Raw genomic sequence first — 19,296 nt, forward strand, 5'->3', positions numbered from 1 at the left:
TTCCCTTTTATCCTGCTTGCTAAATGGAATAGGGAATGTGAGTGACAAGGGAGAGGCAAGAAACAAGATAATAAATTCTGTTTGCTATTTGAGGTTTTAAAGTTGTTCTTTGAAAAGGGACCCTGAAGTTGTCTGAGCTGATTTATATAACATGTTTAGGAATACCTAGAGCTTGATTACAGAAATGTAATACATCCTACAGTATTTGCAACTCTGAAACGGAGCAGATGTAACCTAAGAAACTGAGCAATGACAACATTTAATTTATAAATCATGGTCCAAGTCCTTCACAGTTGTAATTATATGTCACTTAGGTGAAAACCAATTTCAGTCTGCACCTGTTGGAAATTTACCTCAATGCTTCATAGAAAAAAATGGAAAGACGGAATTTAAGGATTCAGAAATTAGAAATGGAACTATGGGTTAAAAATACAGAGTAAAATGCTAACTTCTAAATACATTTATCATGATTCAAAAGATACCCACAACAAACACTCAAAGAGTGATTTTGGGACACAAAGCCTTCATCGTTTAGGTGTTCCAGGTCAAAGTTAAGAAGACAAATGATCATCCACACAATAGAACAAATGCCAAACAACACCTGATTTCAAGCAAAGGGAAGAAATCAATCATGCTCAGAGTATTTTTTTTTTTCCTGCAAGAAATAGAATGAGCCTTTCTTTTCCCCAGGAATCTCTTCAATATGCAAATCCTTGTATCCAGAACTCACCTCATCCTACACATAAAAGAAGGAAATCATTCCATCTTTGTAGCCGAATGAAATGATTTCACCTTTTAAATCTCTTCCAGATCTCCTTCATCGCTTCATTTGTCCGACAGAACCATTCCTACTTAGGCTGTTTTCCACATTTCCAAATTCTAGTAAAAAGAGACATGACAACTTTTTTTTCACCTTTTGTCTTTTAGTCGCTGTCACACTATTATACAAGCTGAGAAATATTTATCGAAAGTGAAAACTTCTAAATATGCTGAAGTCCTCCTATTCATCTCGAATTTGCAGCTAATTCCTGAACTCCTTGAAAATGACAACAGAGGTTCAGACATTTTAAAGCCAGAGGGGACCTTCACAATTCTCAGTCTGATCACCACCATAAAATGGATCAAAGAAACCCATGCCAACATCCCCACAGGAAAAACAAAGAAACAAACAAAGAAACAAAAACTTTTCTCCTGATTGAGCTACAGTCTTTCTAGCTGGAGTCTATCTAGAGAAAAATACTAAGCTTTAATTAAAGACCGTAAATGCTGAACATGTCCTAGAAGCTATATTCTGCTCCACAGAACATTGTTGTTTTCCAATCATTGTTTTGTACACACAGACACTGTGAAACTAAATATAAAGGAGGGGTCCAGCACTGCTAAGCTAGCTGCTCTCTGGCTGAATTATAATCTTTACCAGCAGCCTCACACGTATCCCTTTCACTCTCTTTCTGTACATAATTCGTGAATTTTCATTGCCATATTTGAAAGTCAGGTGAGGTGACTGCTCCAGAGTAAAGCAAATCCACATTCTGGAAGTGCAGGCACAACTTCGGATGTGGGAGATTTGTACCTCATTTCCTACTTGCTAGGAGGCTGGTTTAACTCTTAAGCTGTCATGGAGAGCCACCATTGCCTTCTCTGTTTTGAACCGTCTATCGGGGTGCCTTAGGTATGCTCAGAGTTCACCTGGCACGCTAAAACTTGGGGATTTAGGGACTGCAGTGCCCAGCTCATGGCACGCAAATGACCTTAGATGGAAAACAAACTTTGTTTTGTTTAGGTCAGCTGAGCAATGCAAAACCATAATAATACGTGCCTAACTGGATGGGGATTTTTTTTGGCACAGTAGTCTAGATTTAAGCAGCTAGTTTTGATCTAAGTTCTTAAAAACAATTTGGTGCCCTTTCAGGTCTTATATCAAACCCTCAAGTCTGTACAACATATTCCATGAAAATTTCTCCAAAACACCTGCAGTACAGAATAAAATCTGAATATCTGAACAGGAATTACTGGAAGTATTCAGATTAATCAGAGAAATAAAGAGCTGATGCAAAAGATTTAGAAACTACATCTCATTTCCCATTCCAAATGAATCCAGTAACAAAAGCTGCTATATAATTAAATTCACTGCTGAAGGTGATCCTTTGAACAGATTCAGATTCTGTTTTCTAATTTATCATGGTACTGATCTCCCAGTTTACACTGGTGTCTGGTGAGATTTGGTCCCTAACAGAATGTGTCCTGTTTACCAGAAAGCTTAATCAGCCCTAGCATCTCTCCACATTTAACAGTAGGGATCACCTTTCTCTTGCGTGTACTGTACTTAGTTGGTAGAGGAGCATGTAAAAATTATCTTAATTTTTTGCTGATGCTTTCTTCTTTTTAGCAGACTTCGCAATGTCCTACCTGATAAAATTTACTTTGGCCAATATTAATCAGTCAGCCTGATGTCCTAACATTTACTTTTCTCTTTTGTTGTTTGCAAAGCATTCTTGGAACCGGGACAAATATCAGACATGCACTCATGCAAAGTCTGTGGTATGTACTATATAAATGAGACCCCGGTTCCAGCTACCTAGCCACCGTCTGAACAGTATTCTTAGACCTTTACTTCTGAGAGGGATTGATTTTCTCTGGGTGCCATGAAGGCACTACTAGCTTTAATACTACTTGTTCAGCTTCCAATTCACAGAGCTGTACCCGCAGCTCCCCCGCCTCCCTTGGGCTGCGATGACCCAGAATCTGAAGCAGCAGCTGAAGTAGCTGTGAATTACATTAATGACCACAGCCACCACGGATACAAGTTTGCCTTGAACAGAATCGAGCAAGTCCGCGTGCTGCCGCAGGTAAGTGAGGAGGAGACTGCAGGCTGAGCCTTGCGTTAAACTGGGAACGCTTGGAAATGACCAGCGAGCCCTGCCAGGGGCCGGATCCTCACCTGGGGGGAATCAGCAGGGCTCTATTGATTTAAATGGTGCAATGCCACCTTGTAGCGGCTGAGAATCCAGGTCACTGGAATGCATCTCTCAAAGAGCAGAACAGAGGGGGGGAGAGAAACGTTAAGTTATTTTGGTACAATGCTAGAAAGGGCGCAGTTCACGAATGCAGCACGCCTGCGAGGGCAGATCGCTCACAGTGCTGATTCATGAGCCCCGTAGCTAATCTGGGGAGAAACTGTGAGGATAATTCTCATGATGCAGGTAATATTTATTGGTTAAATGCATACCTACCATAACTCCATGCTCTTAGGGATTTCGCAGTAGGTATGAATTTTACCTAATATCCCATTGAGCTGACAAGGAAGCTGAATGGAAGTAACCGTGCTTTGCAGTCTCATTTCCACTAAGATCTACTCACATCACTCTAGCCATCTAGAAAGGCTGTAGAAATGGTCATGAATACAACACATACACACATTTAGAATCCTTGATTTTCTCAAAACATTGGAAAGGGCTGCAATTATTAGCAAGAATGAAACTCCAGGGCTGTTTACTACCTGACATGACAGAGAAGATGTCATTTACAAGAGAATGAAGCAGTCATTAATGAGATTAGAAGTGTCCCCACGGTTACTTACACAAAAACACTGGTGACACGGTGACACTGCTTTGCTCTCATTTAACACTTTTACTCCAAAATAACTTCACTGGTTTAAAAGGAATCACTCATGACTCAAGCCTCAGAGTCAATTTCAGTGCTGGGGAGCCTCATTGCTGCCCTTCCATTCACATGTCTTATATTAGAGTTGAAAATGTTCAGGAACAACCATAAAAGATCTGTCCGTCCATAAAGAGCATGAATATTGAGGCTGGGATTTATGCAGTGGAATTCAGTGTAATTCCAATGAGTAGGTGGGACAGGCCAATGTGCACCAGTGTGAGGAGTTTATCTGGTACCTGGTTATAGATACAGAGTTTTTTCATGAACAAAACCAGCTGTTGATTTTTCAAAACTACTCAACAAAACAAAATAGTTAGCTTAAGAGAGCTGACCCACTGGAAACTGGACTTTCCAAAAATTATGGCCCAGCTCTTTAGCTGATAAAAAAATAAAAAAGTGGGACATCAGTGGGACTATCTAGACTTACTCCAGCTAAAAAAATAGCTCTTGTTTGTTATGAAGGTACACAGCAAGGACCTATTCAGACACTCGAGCATACACCTGGAGCTACCCAACAACTGTCAACAAGAGACCACAGCTCAGCCCCACGGAAGAAATCTGGTGATGTTTTGAGAAGTAAATACCACTTTTCTTGCTTTTTTCTTCCAGGGGCCAAATAATGAGATACTGTTTCTTGAACTTGACTTATTGGAGACCACGTGTCCCATTCTTAGCCCTACACCTCTTGCAAATTGCACAGTAAGGAGCTTCACAGAACACGTGAGTATCCAAAGCATTACTACCTTGGTGCAAAAGTACAAGCTCAGTGTGTTGATGCTAGAGGCCAGTTATGATCAGTTAGATCATAAGGTGCAAACACAGCCTTCCCTTGGCTACATGTGGGGTGTTAACTAGGGGAATTACGTCAAGTCTAGCCACCAGTGACTGTAACAGAGCTATTCCCTTCAGCCAGGGGCTCTGCCCTCACAGCAATGCTCTGCTGGAATTTACTGGCCTCAGACATTTTGTTCTTATGCAAGTGTGATCCAGCTGTGAAAAGCTTTCCCTAAGCAAAGCACTGGAAGTGCCTGAGTACAGGCAGCTTTGCTTCCTAAGCAGAAAGCAGAGTGAGCAATTGACAATTTAAGCCTCCTGTTTCTAGAACGGGGCCCAATTCGCAGAGCTCATGACTAAATCCACCCCTGTATTCACCAGGGCTTGGATCCCATTTTCCATGCTGGGGGAGGTAACTAACTGTTCCCTCTTCCCAGCTTTGCCTTTGACATCTCCTCCCCTGTTGGATGCTGCATGCCAGCCAGCTCACACAAGGCAGCACAGTGCTGTTACCATGGCCACTGACCAGCCGAGATTACAGCGCGAGTGTTATCAAACAGCTCTGCAGAAGGTCTTAATTCATAAGGATTCGTATTCTCTGCTCTTTATGAGAGAGGAACCTGAACTAAACGTTTATAACCTAGATATCGCGGCACTTCTGATAACTTCAGAGATCCAGATTAGGATCTGAATTTTGCTGCCCGGGTCTGCCTTTTACAAAATCACAGACATCAGGACATGCCTGCCAAGGTCTTTGCAATCAGGCTGATTCTGCGGGAACACTCGGCCAGGATCTGTTCTTTTGAATATAGCAATCGTTGCCTTTTTCAGAAATTCCTATCTATCTGTACAATGTAACCCTTTGATTTTTGTCTCTCTAGGCAGTTGAGGGTGACTGTGATGTTAAACTGCAGAACTTGAATGGAAAGCTGTCTGTACTTGCTAGTAAATGCCACTCACATGCAGGTAAAGATTTGGGTCTTTGTGTTTGAATCTAGAGGCTGGAGCATTGCTATAGCAGTTGTCACAGTTCACTAGCCCCTCTGATTCTAAAACACTGGCAAGTACTGTGTATAAATATGGCATAAAAGAAAAACAAAAATGGGTTTCCTAAACCCAGCTGTTCTGGAAGTCACTCCTTCCCTTTTATGATTTCACTCACCTACAAACCTGGCTCTTAGCTCCTCTTTACTCTAACAGCTAAGATGTGATAAGACTACCTCGGGAGCACTTCCCAGATTTGACCTAGAGATGGCTGGCACTGAAGCACTGAGGCTTTTCCTCAATAATTTGTTTCCTTGCTGGTCTGAATTTGCTTGAGTTTGTTGATTTTCAGAACCCCTTTGTCAGATGCCCCTTCTTTACTAAACACAGCATTCTCAATATTGCCATGGGAAAGTGGAATCTGTTCTGCATGCTCTGTGTGAGAGCTCTTTGCTGGGTATGCGATGTTTTCAGAAATGTTTTTAAAACTGGCAAGTGAATGAAACACGCTCTTGCAAACACAATTGCAAGAAATTAGAACATCTTCATTTTCCCACCATCTCTTGTGTGAGCTGTGGCATCTTTTCACTGGTGCCATAGATAGTTTGCCAGAAAGAGAACCGATCAAAACCTGAGTCAGAACATTCAAAATACGCTATTGAAGCCCACAGGACTTTTGCTTGCATGAAGACTTCAGGACTTGAAAAGCAAAAGTCGTGTGAAATACTGCCATCTATAGTTTGTGCTGAAAAAAATCCTTGCGCTATAATTTGGGACAGATGGTGAAACACAGCGCTTTGCGTCACTGCATAGGTCTGTACCGTCTTTCAAAGCAACCTCTGATGAGATTGAAACATAATCTGTTCCTACTGCAGACTCACGTGAAGATGTTCTGCAGCTCTGCCCTGACTGCCTGCTCCTTGCGAGTCTCAACAACACCGAGGTGTTAGCAGCTGTAACTGCTGCCCTCAATGACCACAACAGCAAAACTCCTGATGCCTACCTCAGACTCCTTGAGATTGGAAGAGCCAAAATACAGGTAATTACTATACCAAGTCTGCCCTTCCATGTAAATAGAGCATTTCTTCCGTGGTGCTTGAGCAGTGGTAACTAGTTATGTTTGCAAACAGATCTGAATTTGCTTTAAATTGCCCTACTGAATTGCTCTTGATTTCCCAAGCATTTTGTGTCATCTTAACCATGGGATTCCCTTTGACTTCTGTGGGAGATGCGGAGCTAGAAGTCACAACATTTGCCTTTTATCTTTCCCCAGCAGCTCTGCAGTTGCAAACACTGCAAAGTCAGTTAAACATTCTTCCTGTTTTATCAGTATCACCCCGTGCACATGGTCTCTGTTGAGTTTGCTGTGGCTGCCACAAACTGCACAGCAGAAGAGGCTAAAGCTAATCTGGAGGCTTGTCAACTGCTTCCTGAGGATCAGTCTGTAAGTATGCCAGCACATCCATCCTGATCTCGCCAGCTCAGAGGTAGAAAAGAGGCATGCTGTGATGCACTTGCACTTGTACAGGAATAGACCTTGGTGAGAATGAAAGGAAGTGCAAGAGCTGTATACCACTATGATGCGCTTTTCAATACCTGCTTTCTAAAGCTGTATCACACCTTTCTCTTCTCTCAGATGTATCTGGGTTGAATCCTAATGCATTTGAATATATTTCAAAAAGGGTTGAGGATGCGAGCATCCTTAACATAAAATATTTTTAATAAACAGCATATATATATATTATCATTTACTTTTCTTAATAAGTGCACCTGAGAAAATCAAGCTCCTTTGTAGTGGGCAGTACACAAACACAAAACAAAAGCGCAGACTGTTTAATCTTCCTACAATTAAAGTGTTGTCAGTATGCTTTATTTTCATGCATAGGTTCTTGAGAACTACACTATATAATTCAACATGCTCATATTGTCCTATGCCTAGTGTCCTAGGCAGATTCAGTGGATGGGAACAGTTTACCTAGATTCCTACATATTCCCTCCCTCCCTCATATCCAGACACACACTCTTATTCTAAAAGAATACATGAGTTTCCCTTATTTGGTGGTTACACATTTAAACAGTTTGGCTTTTGTGTCCAACATGCTAAAAAGCAAGCACTTTACTGCTCAGATAAAGCATGAGATGTAGCTATCCCTAAATGTACTGAAATAAAAAAGTGTACTGCAGGTCTCCTCTATTTTCTCACTATTTTCTCTTGACTCTATTATGCTTTGCCAGAATTTTGGTTTCTGCAGAGCAGCAGTGGTAACACAGCCCAAAGAGGATCTCCAAGTAGACTGCGAGCTGTACGGACACCAGGTACCAAACCTCTGGATACCCCCTTCCTTTCCAAAGCGTTCTAGCCTACCAGGACTATTTGAAGCAATTGCCCTGAGTTTACCTCTTTCACTGTAGACTGCATTAGCTATCTGCAATAACTTAACAGTTTAACTTTGTATCCCCAAAAATAAGATAAGGTGGCTCCTGGTTTTCCTATGGATTTCTGTGCCAGGAATTGTGTCACCTCTGTTGTTCATGCTTAACATGGTTTGTTTTCCTAACTATTTGGGAGCTTCATGTGTCCAGTAAGGCAAAGGGAACCAAATTCTGCTTAGCTAAGTGGAAGGAGCAGCCAGGTATAAAAAAAAAATAAAAGAGCCACTGTGGTAGATCAAATAACTGGGAGCTTTTGCTACTCAGGTCCTTAAACCTGACTGAATTCAGGGACCTTGAGCTGCACTGCTATAACAAGAGCAGAGAGACCTGTGTGCACAGGACTTGAGTGCTCTCCAGGTATTATACCCTAAAATTGGTTTGAGAAGAGTTAGCTGATCATTGAGTACTTCCTACAGACCAAAGCTCTTGGAAACACAACACTAATTAAATGTCTAGAAGGTGTATGAAAGAAAGAATACAGGTTATAGGAGCAGCTCGGTTTGAATGTTTCACTAGCCGCATACATCACAGTGAAAGTTCACTTAGCACAGAATTTAACGATAATGATTCACTGGATACTACACATGTGTTTCTGGGTTCCTGTGTGTGTGTTCAAACCAAATCAAAACTTTCCTGATGGTCAGAAACATTTTGTACCTGGGCTGGGAGTCAGTTAGGAGAAGGGTACCTAGTAAGGTATCGATCACCTGTATATGATAAATCCCAAGTAACCTACACAGTCACTGTACATGCAGTAACACACACACAAACTGTTTTTCTTTTCCAGCCTGGAGTTACCTTCTCTCACCCAGGTCAAGACACATCAGCAGGACTGGTACCCAGCCCTGGACAAGGCTTCACTAACCATAACCTCAGACTTTCCCACAATAGCCCTGTTGCGTCTGAATCTAGCTCTTCAGAGTTTCCTTCTTCTGTGCTTTCAGCAAAATCCGTAGCAAAGAGAGCAGCTCCAGAGGTTGCTCAGCATGATAAAGTACCTCGCCCAGTTGGCTTTGTGCTTCCTCCTCCTCCATGCCCTGGCAGGGTTCGTTATTTCAAGATATAGGCTGTGTTACAGCCATGGCAGGACAGCTAACTGAAGGATCGGCGTGCAGCAGCAGCATCAACACCCGGAGCACAACATCAAGTGCAAATAGCTGAGAAATTGACTCTGGGCCCCACTGAATTTCACCCTCCAGAGAACAGAGCCGAGGCCAGGATCTTGCAAAGGCCTGCTACAAAATATAGGGGACTGAAACATATGGCAGTTGTTTTCTTTACGTACTGGGATGCTCTAGGTAAAATACAGCAAAAATTGTTTCAATGAAACTGTTGAAAGAGCTATACAACAGTTGTAGCTTTGTGATAGAAACACCAGCTGAAAGATTACTTCACAATAAAATGTTCAACAAAAATGCTTTGGTACCTTCTCCCTGTATATTTTTTCATTCAGTTGTCAAGTATCTCCTTCATGGCATTATGAGTCATATTCTGGGCCTGATTTCAAAAACAGTAAGCTCCTGCATTCCTCATCAGCTTCCCTGGGATGTGTGGGTGCTGAGCGCTGCAGAAAATCAGGTCAGTCCTTTCTTTTGATCACACACCAACAGCACGAAAGAAGTGGCAGGAAAAAAATGTATTTTTCCCTTCCACCTGTAGTGTTTCCTAGCATGTACTTCCTTTTAGTACCCACCAGAAAAACCTCAATAATTTTGGATATGACATAAAGAATAATAAGAGCGTCGATGCCTACAAAAAGAACAAAGAATCAGAACACATTCGTTGCTGCACAGGCTGAAAGCATCGATACTCCCAACCACGCACATGTGTCTTCTCTGTCCTCCAGCAGACACACAGGCACAATACGATCCTGGGGTACTGTACGCCTTGTGTGCCTCTGAGGGAAAACCAGCTCAAAGGAATAAAAATACACTACAGACACGCAACTCGTGTAATAGGACCCAGACAGTGATGGCAATTTACCATTGTCCTAGCAGTCAGATCTTCCCGGTATTTCTCACGTGTTACAGCCCACATCTATTCTAGGTAGAGAAGTAAAAAGACACAGGGGCCAGAAGGATCTTTACCAGACTGGAATTGTGCAGGCCCAGGGGAGCAGTCTCAGAGACGGTCATGAATCTTTAACCAGGAACAGCACTTGCTACAAGATAATTACCATGCAGGCAGCAAAAACTGAAGAACACATGTCATTTCTGAACTGCTTCAAATAACCTCGTCTGTTCTCTTAGTTACAACCTTCCAGTGTTCAGTAAGCAACACAACTAACATTTGTTCTTTGTGACAGTGCAACAGGTTGTTTTACAGAAAGCTGCTGCTCTGCTGTGTCAATGGGGAAAAAAAGCTTTATCCGCTTGTACCACAGCTCACCTGGGTGTGTGGAGGGGAAAAAAGGGAAAATCAGCCCCGACTCTGAGCCCCAGCAAAACGTGATGGCAGCATCCTGCCAACAAGCTCACCCTGTAAGGCAGCAGCTCTCCCGAGCTGCTCTCCCAAGACTGGGTTCCTAACTTCCCTGGAACAAAAAGTTTTCTTAGCTTTTGGATTTTTAAAACTAGGATTCACCTTAACTAAACTGTACAAATTGTCTTATATATAATGGAGTTGGTGCTAATTTATACCAGACAGCTTTTTCCAGACTTAGTAAATTCTTTATTTGTTACCAGAAGCAGCAAGTTTACAGAAGGGATCCCTGCCCGTGGGGATCTCTGAACTCAAGGAACGCTGCGTTTTCTTTTTGCAATTTCCAACCACACAAAGCACGGATATGTAGCAGAGCACCTGCAGCCTCCACACTTCACAGATGTTCACTTACACCTGGCCTAGCTACTCGTTTTTTTTCTAAAATACAAAAAAAAAAAAATAGTAGAATTGCTCTGTACTTTCTTGCGATTCCAGTTAGTAACTGCATGTCATTTTTCCCCTTGACACTTGCCTCTTACAGACACATTTTCCATAACCGTTCTGAAGCAGTCAGTTTGTGTACCCCGAGCACAGCCCCATAGTCATGCACCTGGACCTCAGTAACAGATTCAGTATTTAGTAATAGATTTACTGGGCAGGGAGCGCTATTAAATGGCAATACATAAAATTCAAACGACTCCTTTCTTGAAATGCAGCATGAATAGTTTTGTCAGGTCTGCTTCACTGACTGACAATGCTTTTCAGCTTTTTCAAACCCTGTTTTGCTAAAGCATATGTACTTCATATGCTGCTTTGCCCGGACATGCTCAGATTTCCCAGCTGTGTCCATGTTTCGAGGTCAGCTACTTGAACAGAGAATTTTTTTCCTTTCCAGTGGGAGGAAGAGCACAAAGAACAGAGTCAGGGATAACAATTCCTCATTATAAGAGGCACCGACACAGCCAGTACTAACTGGCACCCATCTCCATAGAAATGCCATGTACTGTAAGGATAAAGAAAATGAGTTATTATGCTGTAGCCGCAGGGGAAGCATTCCCAGGCACAAGGAACAATGTGAGTGCGTCTGCATTGCTGCTTCTGCTGTTCCTCTACTATGGCTACAGCAGCGTTTCTCAACATTCATCTCCTGTGTCCCTTCCCTCCAGGATACAGTCCGTGCATCAGCCCTCACTCTCAGTCTGAAAAGCAGCTGGTGACACTTGCGGAGGCTCAGCCCTGTGTCCCTGTCTGAGTTTTCTCTGTCTGACACCGACCAAAGCCTTCCTAGAAGAGTTTCGGCCCTGGTGCTATTGCAGGTCTTCCTGGCTGTATGTAAAACCCCTCTCAGCTTTCTATAGACATTCCCTGTGGCAGCTTTTGCTGTCTCACAGAGGAACATCCTTTGAGCATCACTGGGTTAAAGACATGAAATTCTTTGTAGTACCAACAATATATAAATTTAGTAAGAAATCTTCACAAGTGTTAGAGATAATTTAGTCCTTTGCTAGCAGTCTTCCTTCCTCACTCAGTGGGGGTACAACCCTCAAATCTAAAGCTTCATGGTGTTATCCAAGAAAACCCTGTGATCACAGAGCCTCCCATGACCGACAACAAGGACCAGGGAAATGGCTTCCCAGCCTCTGACGATCTTTCAAGGTGAAATGCTGCAGGACTGTCCCTCAGTAGAACACCACTGACTGTTACTGGGATACTCCCCAAATAAAGGTAGCTGTCATTTCTCCAGATCTTCAGGATGAGAGGTGAGATTTGCACAGCTATTCCCACCCTCTCACGCACGGAGCTCCTGGCAGGTTGGCCACGAGGCCCACCACTGGCATTTCAAACTGAATTCGCTCTGCACAGAATTTTCCGTGACCCTTTTTCATCTGTACTGAGCAAATCACTTGAGAAACAAGAGTGGCCACAGTGCAGTCTCTTAGCTAGCAGATCAACCTCCAAATTCAGCAGTGAGGGGAGAAGTCTGAGGAAGCAATAAAGCTGCAGGGCTGAGCGGGCGCTGTGTGACAGGACGGGGGCAGCTGCTAAGCTGGGGAGCGGCTTCCCCCCGAGTCGCAGCCCTCAGCCACATCAGGACGGTTTTATTTAATGCTGCTGAAAAGGAATGGAAGCAGGGCACTGAGCGGTGCTAAAATAATTAAAATGGTGACATTGCCGACCAATTTTCTTTGCTCCTCAGGCCTCTAGCCACCGGCTTATGGTTCTCCTGTGGCTTCCTACAATTTAAACTGGAGTAGGCTGTGGCAGTGGTCAGAGGAGAGAAGCCAGGGAGCTAAATATTAAGTACGTAGGACTCTTCTCCTTGAGCTAGAAAGCTAAGGTCCTAAATCATCCAGCCAAGACACAGTTAGGGAAAAGTAGCCACAGCTTATAGAGAAATCTCTGGATGAAATCTGGCAGAGCTCTGCAGGGTGATGTGAACTGCAAACAACTGGATGTACATTTTCTTGATTCAAGGTACAAAAAGAATAATTTACACAGCCAAAAAAGAAAAAAAAAAAAAAAAAAGGGAGAGATGACATAAGAAGGAAGGCACTGGTTACATGAAATCAAATGAAGGAAGTTCTCCCTCTAGTTTACATCACACACTCTCTTCTTTAAGATTTTTTTTTTCCCTGTTAGATTTTCCTTTAGACCTTTGGCTTTGAGACTAGCATAATCAGCCCCAGGTCTGTAACTTTTTTACAAGCCACCTTCCTCTCCTCTCTCCGCATATAGCTTCAGACAATTCTTCATCATTAAGTTTGGTTCTCAGGCCACAGAAATGCAGCAGCACGCTAAAATCAGTGGGGGAGTCCATGTGCAATTAAACTACTAAAGGTGTAAAATCACTCAGTTCCATGCCTGTATCCTGTTTCCATTCAAATCAGCAAGACCTTTGTCATCGTCTTACAGAGCTTGAGCCAGAGCTGTCCTCAATGTAGGTTTATTTAAGCAATACTGGTTGCTTAAGAAAGCGGCCTTTTGTGTATATTCTTGTGCTTTGTGATGAGGTCAGAGTTGTATGGTCTGCCCAACGTAGTCTAAATGAGAGATGTAAAGCCCGAAGGAGAAAATGCTCTCTGGTCTCAGAGGGAGCTACAACATTTCGATAAAACCTTGTAATCATTGACTTAGTGTTTGCAGTGGTGTCTGCAGGTTTAAAGGTGATGGTCAGTATGTAATAAAAAGGGGACACGAGTTTATAAAGAGACAGGGCTCCGTTACAAAAGTCTGCTGTTTCACACAGGTCTCAGCTCCTCCGTACCAGCCTACCATTCTAATCGGCTGCACTGGTTTCCCAAGAAGAATGTTTTTATTTATGTCAGTGCTCTTTGGCATACAGGGGCTTTGCTCCTGGGCTACCTCTCCTCCTCACATAATAGTGCCAAGTACATTGCTGTCCCCCACCTGTGATGACAACGCAGTAGAGGAGGCTGCAGATCTGGCTCTTCGCCAGATCAATGCTGACCGAAGAGAGGGCTACATCCTCCGCCTCTATCGGATCTTCAGTGTCCGAGAACATCCTCAGGTGAGTTACCTCCTTGCTCTCTATCTGTTTCTCCCATGAAGAGCCCTGTGTCTATCACCTTACCCTAGCAATAGCTATTTGAACTACGAAATATTTCAAAAGGCAAATGTAAATTTACCTTCACAGGACTCCAGGGGCGATGCCAACTTTATGCACAGATGACTAGAAACAATTTCATCACCGCTGTGGGCAATTAGAGAGCAAAGCTCAGGCACGATTCTCTGCTGCCTGCCCCTGGTATAGCTCCAGGCATTGGTTCAAATTCGGTATGAAACACCATTACTCCGATTTAGTTTCATGTTCACATTCCTCCCACACCTCCTCCCACTGCCTTGTGCAGGTGGCGTGCAAAGGCTATCCAGTCACCGTACGTTTTGCACAAAGGATGTGAGCACTGACAGGCTGTGGTGGTTTTACCTGGCTAGGCAGCTGAACTCCACCACACCGCATCCAGCTTGGGACCAGGGAATTCCTTCAGAGATTTCTAAATGACAACTCGCTCCACAGAAGAAATTCAGAACTAGCTCAAGTGCAAAAATTACAAAGAAAATACATGTGGAATATCACCCTCATAGCCTCAAATATCTTCTTTCCGTATGTGTACTTAGCTTATTACTACTTAGTATTACAAAAGCTGAACGGTACTAGCAAGGGACAACCCAAGATGAGGGCATAAACTTGTAAGGCACTGTGCAATGATAACATTCCCTGCCATGCTTGCTCTCTTCTGGTAAACTTATCCGAAGTGCAAAGAGTTCTGAACCCTAAAAGAAACTCAGGCTCATCTGTACTAAAAGCTCCTCTAAAGATCTGTACTGGTAAGGACATGACGCTGCATCCTGCAACTCTCACAAGGACATGGTTTCTACAGACATGCTGTGGCCTCCAGCAATGTGCAATGTCACAGCTAAAGATACACACCTTGCTCTATGTTCTCTGCCTTGCTTTGCTCAGGTGACAGAACAAAGCAAGTGGATCAGGTCTGCGGAGAGTTTTCTCCATGTAGGACAGCTCCCCGTGAGTTGGCCCAGCAGCCACACCACCAGTCACGGAGCTGGGCACCTCACCAGCCCTAGCACCAAGGGCGTACCAACGGGGGAGCCCAGCACATGGCCAGAACTCAGTCTGCCGTGTCGGCCCCTAGCTAGAGATGGCCTATGGGGGCTATTTTGTACTGACGGTAATTAGAACAACCCTATGGCCACCGAGGCTGCAGCATGCTGGGTGCAACCATGCTGCAAACCACTTGACTTGTCTCCTTGCTTCTCCCTTCACCTGTGCCAAGTCTATCTCAGCACAAGACAGTTCTGGGCCTTATTTGTCATTTGGTCTGTCACTTAATTCCCTAGAGTCTTAACTTACCTCTTTAGGGCCTAGCTTGCTCTTGTTTTCTATGGGAGTTTAATTTACTCTTATTTTTTTGCATCTAATATGCTTATCCTACAAATTAGGTGTTTCAAGACACTGTGTAATAACACACTAGACAATCTAAGCCCTTTGTCACATTTTTGCTGCAGCCGAACACAATACATAATAAGCAGTCAGCTATGTCAGGGATAATTACGGAGAGTAACAACTTTATGCAACCTTCTATGTCCCTTAAAAAAAAATCAAGAAATCTTTTTTTCTTTTTTTTTTAGCAGTCTTTTTTTTTTTTACCTCTTTTTTTTTTTTAACTTAGGATAAAAGCATTTTCAAAATGACTTCAAATTCTAATCTGCCCTTAAGCAACTTGTGGTTCAGTTTTGCTCTAATTGAAACTAATAAGCCATCTGCTGTTAACTTATATGTAAGTAGGACAGAGCTTTTCTTTCATACAAGATACTCATGATTAACTTCAATGACAGACACTTAACCAAAATTACAAATCACGCCAAAATGCTCCATTTCTTTCCCTTGCACCAGAACTCCCTGCCACAAAGGCAATGCTGAGCTGCTGCCAAATCTCTTCTGGCTCCAAGGCTTCCCAGCACACGTGGCGGTGGCAATACTAGCATCAGCAGTATCAGAAGGGATCTTTTTGTCAATGCAGAGAAGACGTAAGTTTTTATTCAATACTAAGCAGAAATCAAAAGGCCCTTGCATAACGGTCTTTTTATGAAAATTAAAATAAGGATAATGAAACCTTCAGAGAACTGCTGAGCTCTGAATAAACCCCAAATTATCCTTTCCCCAGTAGAGAATGATTCGTACTGAAGCAGGTAGACAAAAAGATGTGTAGATTTTATAATAACCTCATAATAACCAGCATATTAGAGCTGGTATTATACAAGAAAGCTACAGGAAACAGGAAATACAGTTTGGTCCACCCTGGCTGCATTTAATACTTCCATGATCACCAAGCTTAACAATCAGTCTTCATGATTCACCTGAGTAAATCCATCTAACATCAAACATATTTGATTGTAAGAACATTTCTATAATGTGACCTGTGTGCTTTTGCCTCCAGAATACCTGAATGACCAATCTGAAAGCTCAAGTCACCAACCCCAGCTCTGGGGGACTCCTTAAAGACACCCACTTTCCTTGGCTGTTACTTGCTCATGTAGGCTAGCATTAATAATGTGTTTTTTTGTTGTTGTTGTTTTTTTTTCTTTCTTTCTTTTTTTTTCCTCATAGAGGATATATTTAAAGTTACAAGCTTTAAATGAATGCTGCAGTACTCAAAAGTATTTACATTTTCAGTAAATGGCAATGACTTTTTCATCAGTCTTATTTCCTGTTTACCAATATAACCTATATTAGCTATCACATTAAGGAGACCACGATCATGGTAAGGAGACCAAGATCATCGTATTTAGGTGCATTGCATGTAAACAGAAGATTACAATTTCTTCCTTCCAGAGAAGGACCTATACAGCAGGTGTGGGGATACTGTCATGTAACTGTACGCAGTGCTGCTGCACCTCAGCTTCACTCCTTGTCAAAATAGCTTTTGATCTTTTCAAGACTTTTCAACTGTCAAAAAGAAATCAAAACTGAAGTACAAATGGTATAGATGCTAGCCCCAGACTTCTACAAGGCCCCGTCAAATGTTTTCTTTTCTCCATAAACTACTGAAATCAACTACAAAAGAATGAATACTCCTCTCATTTAGTTTTGCTTTATCTCCCTCTTCAACAAAGAGATAATCTCAGTCCGAACATGCAACTAACACTCACGTGTGAGTTCTTTAGCTATATAGATGACCGCTGGTCTCTTTCCAGCTTTCCACTGCAGAAAATAAAACATGATCCTAATAAGCTGAACCAGGAGTTGCACCATGTAGCGTTTTATCCCTCAGTACTAGATCATGTAATTGCTATATGTATTGTGGTGTACTTTTAATCTTTCCTTGTCCCCTACCCATGGAAGCATGTTTGCCCAGATCTTAAACCCTAACTGCTTTTTGCGCCTGTGCTGCAGTGAACTGAATAAAGGTTTCAGTGGACTTAAGCACTGGTTCAGAACTCAATCACTGGACTGAAGATTTGAGTGAGTCCGGGACATCCATGTATACATATATGTATATATATGTATGAATATATATGAATATGAGCCAGCAGTGCGCTCAGGTGGCCAAGAAGGCCAACGGCATCCTGGCTTGTATCAGAAATAGTGTGACCAGAAGGGCTAGGGAGGTAATCATCCCCCTGTACTCGGCTCTGGTGAGGCCGTACCTCGAGTACTGTGTTCAGTTTTGGGCCCCTCGCTACAAGAAGGACATCGAGGTGCTTGAGCGGGTCCAAAGAAGGGCGACGAAGCTGGTGAGGGGCCTGGAGAACAAGTCCTACGAGGAGCGACTGAAGGAGCTGGGCTTATTCAGCCTGGAGAAGAGGAGGCTCAGGGGCGACCTTATCGCTCTCTACAGATACCTTAAAGGAGGCTGTAGAGAGGTGGGGGTTGGTCTGTTCTCCCACGTGCCTGGTGACAGGATGAGGGGGAATGGGCTAAAGTTGCGCCAGGGGAGTTTTAGGTCAGATGTTAGGAAGAGCTTCTTTACTGAAAGGGTTGTGAGGCATTGGAACAGGCTGCCCAGGGAGGTGGTGGAGTCACCATCCCTGGAAGTCTTCAAAAGACGTTTAGATGTAGAGCTTAGGGATATGGTTTAGTGGGGACTGTTAGTGTTAGGTTAGAGGTTGGACTCGATGATCTTGAGGTCTCTTCCAACCTAGAAATTCTGTGATTCTGTGATTCTGTGACATGCAAGGTGTCTCGTAGCACTTGCTGGGATCTAAGAGAACACTTGGATCATCTGCATCAACACAGTCGTTGTCTCTTTGCAGTGCGTAGCATTCATACTTAAAGAAGACACTACTCTAAGAAATAAGAGCTTTCTATTTCTAATGCCTACTGGGAATGTTCCACATCAGCAGCTTATTATTATTTGTAGTAATTATTGTCTTATTCCTAATGAAGGCAAAATAACCCACCTTTAAATCTAATCATAAAAATGCAGTTGACAATGAAAACATCGCCATGTTTAGTTCTTGTTCTTGGGTTCTGCTTGGTATGAGAATCAGGTGGATAACCTGACTCTAAAAGGCTGCTTGTTCTTTCAGGTATGACTGAGCCCATTCTCACAGGGCCTGACACTCTCCTGATTTGCCTCCATTGAGAATTTGTCCCACACAATGTTCAGGTCTCAAGATATTTGTGTGCCTAACCTGTGTGTTTTGTGTTTCTCCAACTCTCCCTTTGATTTGTTCTTACTTTATTCTGTACAAAACTGGGAGATGACCCTTTCTTTTTTGTGCTCAGGAGATGAATGGATCTATCTTCTACCTCATCTTGGATGTAGCAGACACCGAATGCCATGTACTCAGCAAAAAGTTGTGGAAGAACTGCAGAGCCAGACCTGCTCATGCAACTGTAAGAATTTTATTTCATATTTAATCTCAGGTATGGCATTACTCAGGTAGTACTGATGACAAGAAAATCCCTGCGCAAGCGTTTTTAGTAGGCAGCAGAGCTTAGTTAGAAAACCCATCTTTAAGGTTCAGACTTTTCCTTTGTACTACCTAACCTATTTTTAGCATGGTAAGATATATTTTATAAAATGAGAACTGAAAGTAACTTTTTGACCAGAGCTAATAAGCAGATATATCTAAATAGCTAGGATAGGACACTATTTAGAATAAATGGTTTACTTTTTCCAGCAAACCTGTTAACAGTTTGTTTTAATGACAGACTGTCAAGAAGGGAATAAAAGAAACTCCCCTTCAGATAACGTGATTTTTGTTTACTTTAATTCTACTTTTATTCCAATAACTTTGCAAAAATTGTACTAAAAAGAGGATAAAGAAGAAAGCCCAGCAAAATAAGCTGCAAAGACAGAAACTGATGTAAGACTGTTGCTACCAGTGACCAAAATGATTCTGAACAAGTGACAAACAAACTTAAAGAATGGAGGTTGACTAGAAGAAACCTTGCATATGAAGGGAAAGGAAAGGAAAGGAAAGGAAAGGAAAGGAAAGGAAAGGAAAGGAAAGGAAAGGAAAGGAAAGGAAAGG

At 42.6% G+C, this 19,296-nt stretch overlaps 2 protein-coding genes across 2 annotated transcripts in view; both read left to right on the plus strand.

The window, feature by feature from the left end:
• The first annotated feature begins 2,569 nt into the window (after nucleotides 1-2,569).
• AHSG (alpha 2-HS glycoprotein) lies at nucleotides 2,570-9,271 on the plus strand. Its single transcript, XM_035335158.1, has 7 exons — nucleotides 2,570-2,849; nucleotides 4,273-4,383; nucleotides 5,319-5,403; nucleotides 6,297-6,460; nucleotides 6,752-6,865; nucleotides 7,657-7,737; nucleotides 8,642-9,271. The coding sequence occupies exons 1-7, from the start codon at nucleotides 2,646-2,648 to the stop codon at nucleotides 8,918-8,920; spliced, it is 1,038 nt and encodes a 345-aa protein (XP_035191049.1). The 5' UTR covers nucleotides 2,570-2,645; the 3' UTR covers nucleotides 8,921-9,271.
• A 4,205-nt stretch (nucleotides 9,272-13,476) lies between these two features.
• Nucleotides 13,477-19,296, plus strand: part of FETUB (fetuin B) — a 10,146-nt gene continuing 4,326 nt past the window's right edge. Inside the window, exons 1-2 of the mRNA XM_035335157.1 lie at nucleotides 13,477-13,804; nucleotides 18,545-18,655. Coding sequence (XP_035191048.1) covers nucleotides 13,583-13,804; nucleotides 18,545-18,655 — 333 coding nt within the window. The 5' untranslated portion in view covers nucleotides 13,477-13,582. The remainder of the gene's footprint in view (nucleotides 13,805-18,544; nucleotides 18,656-19,296) is intronic.

The sequence above is a fragment of the Oxyura jamaicensis genome, chromosome 9 (genome assembly GCF_011077185.1).
Source record: "Oxyura jamaicensis isolate SHBP4307 breed ruddy duck chromosome 9, BPBGC_Ojam_1.0, whole genome shotgun sequence".
Lineage (NCBI taxonomy): Eukaryota > Metazoa > Chordata > Aves > Anseriformes > Anatidae > Oxyura > Oxyura jamaicensis.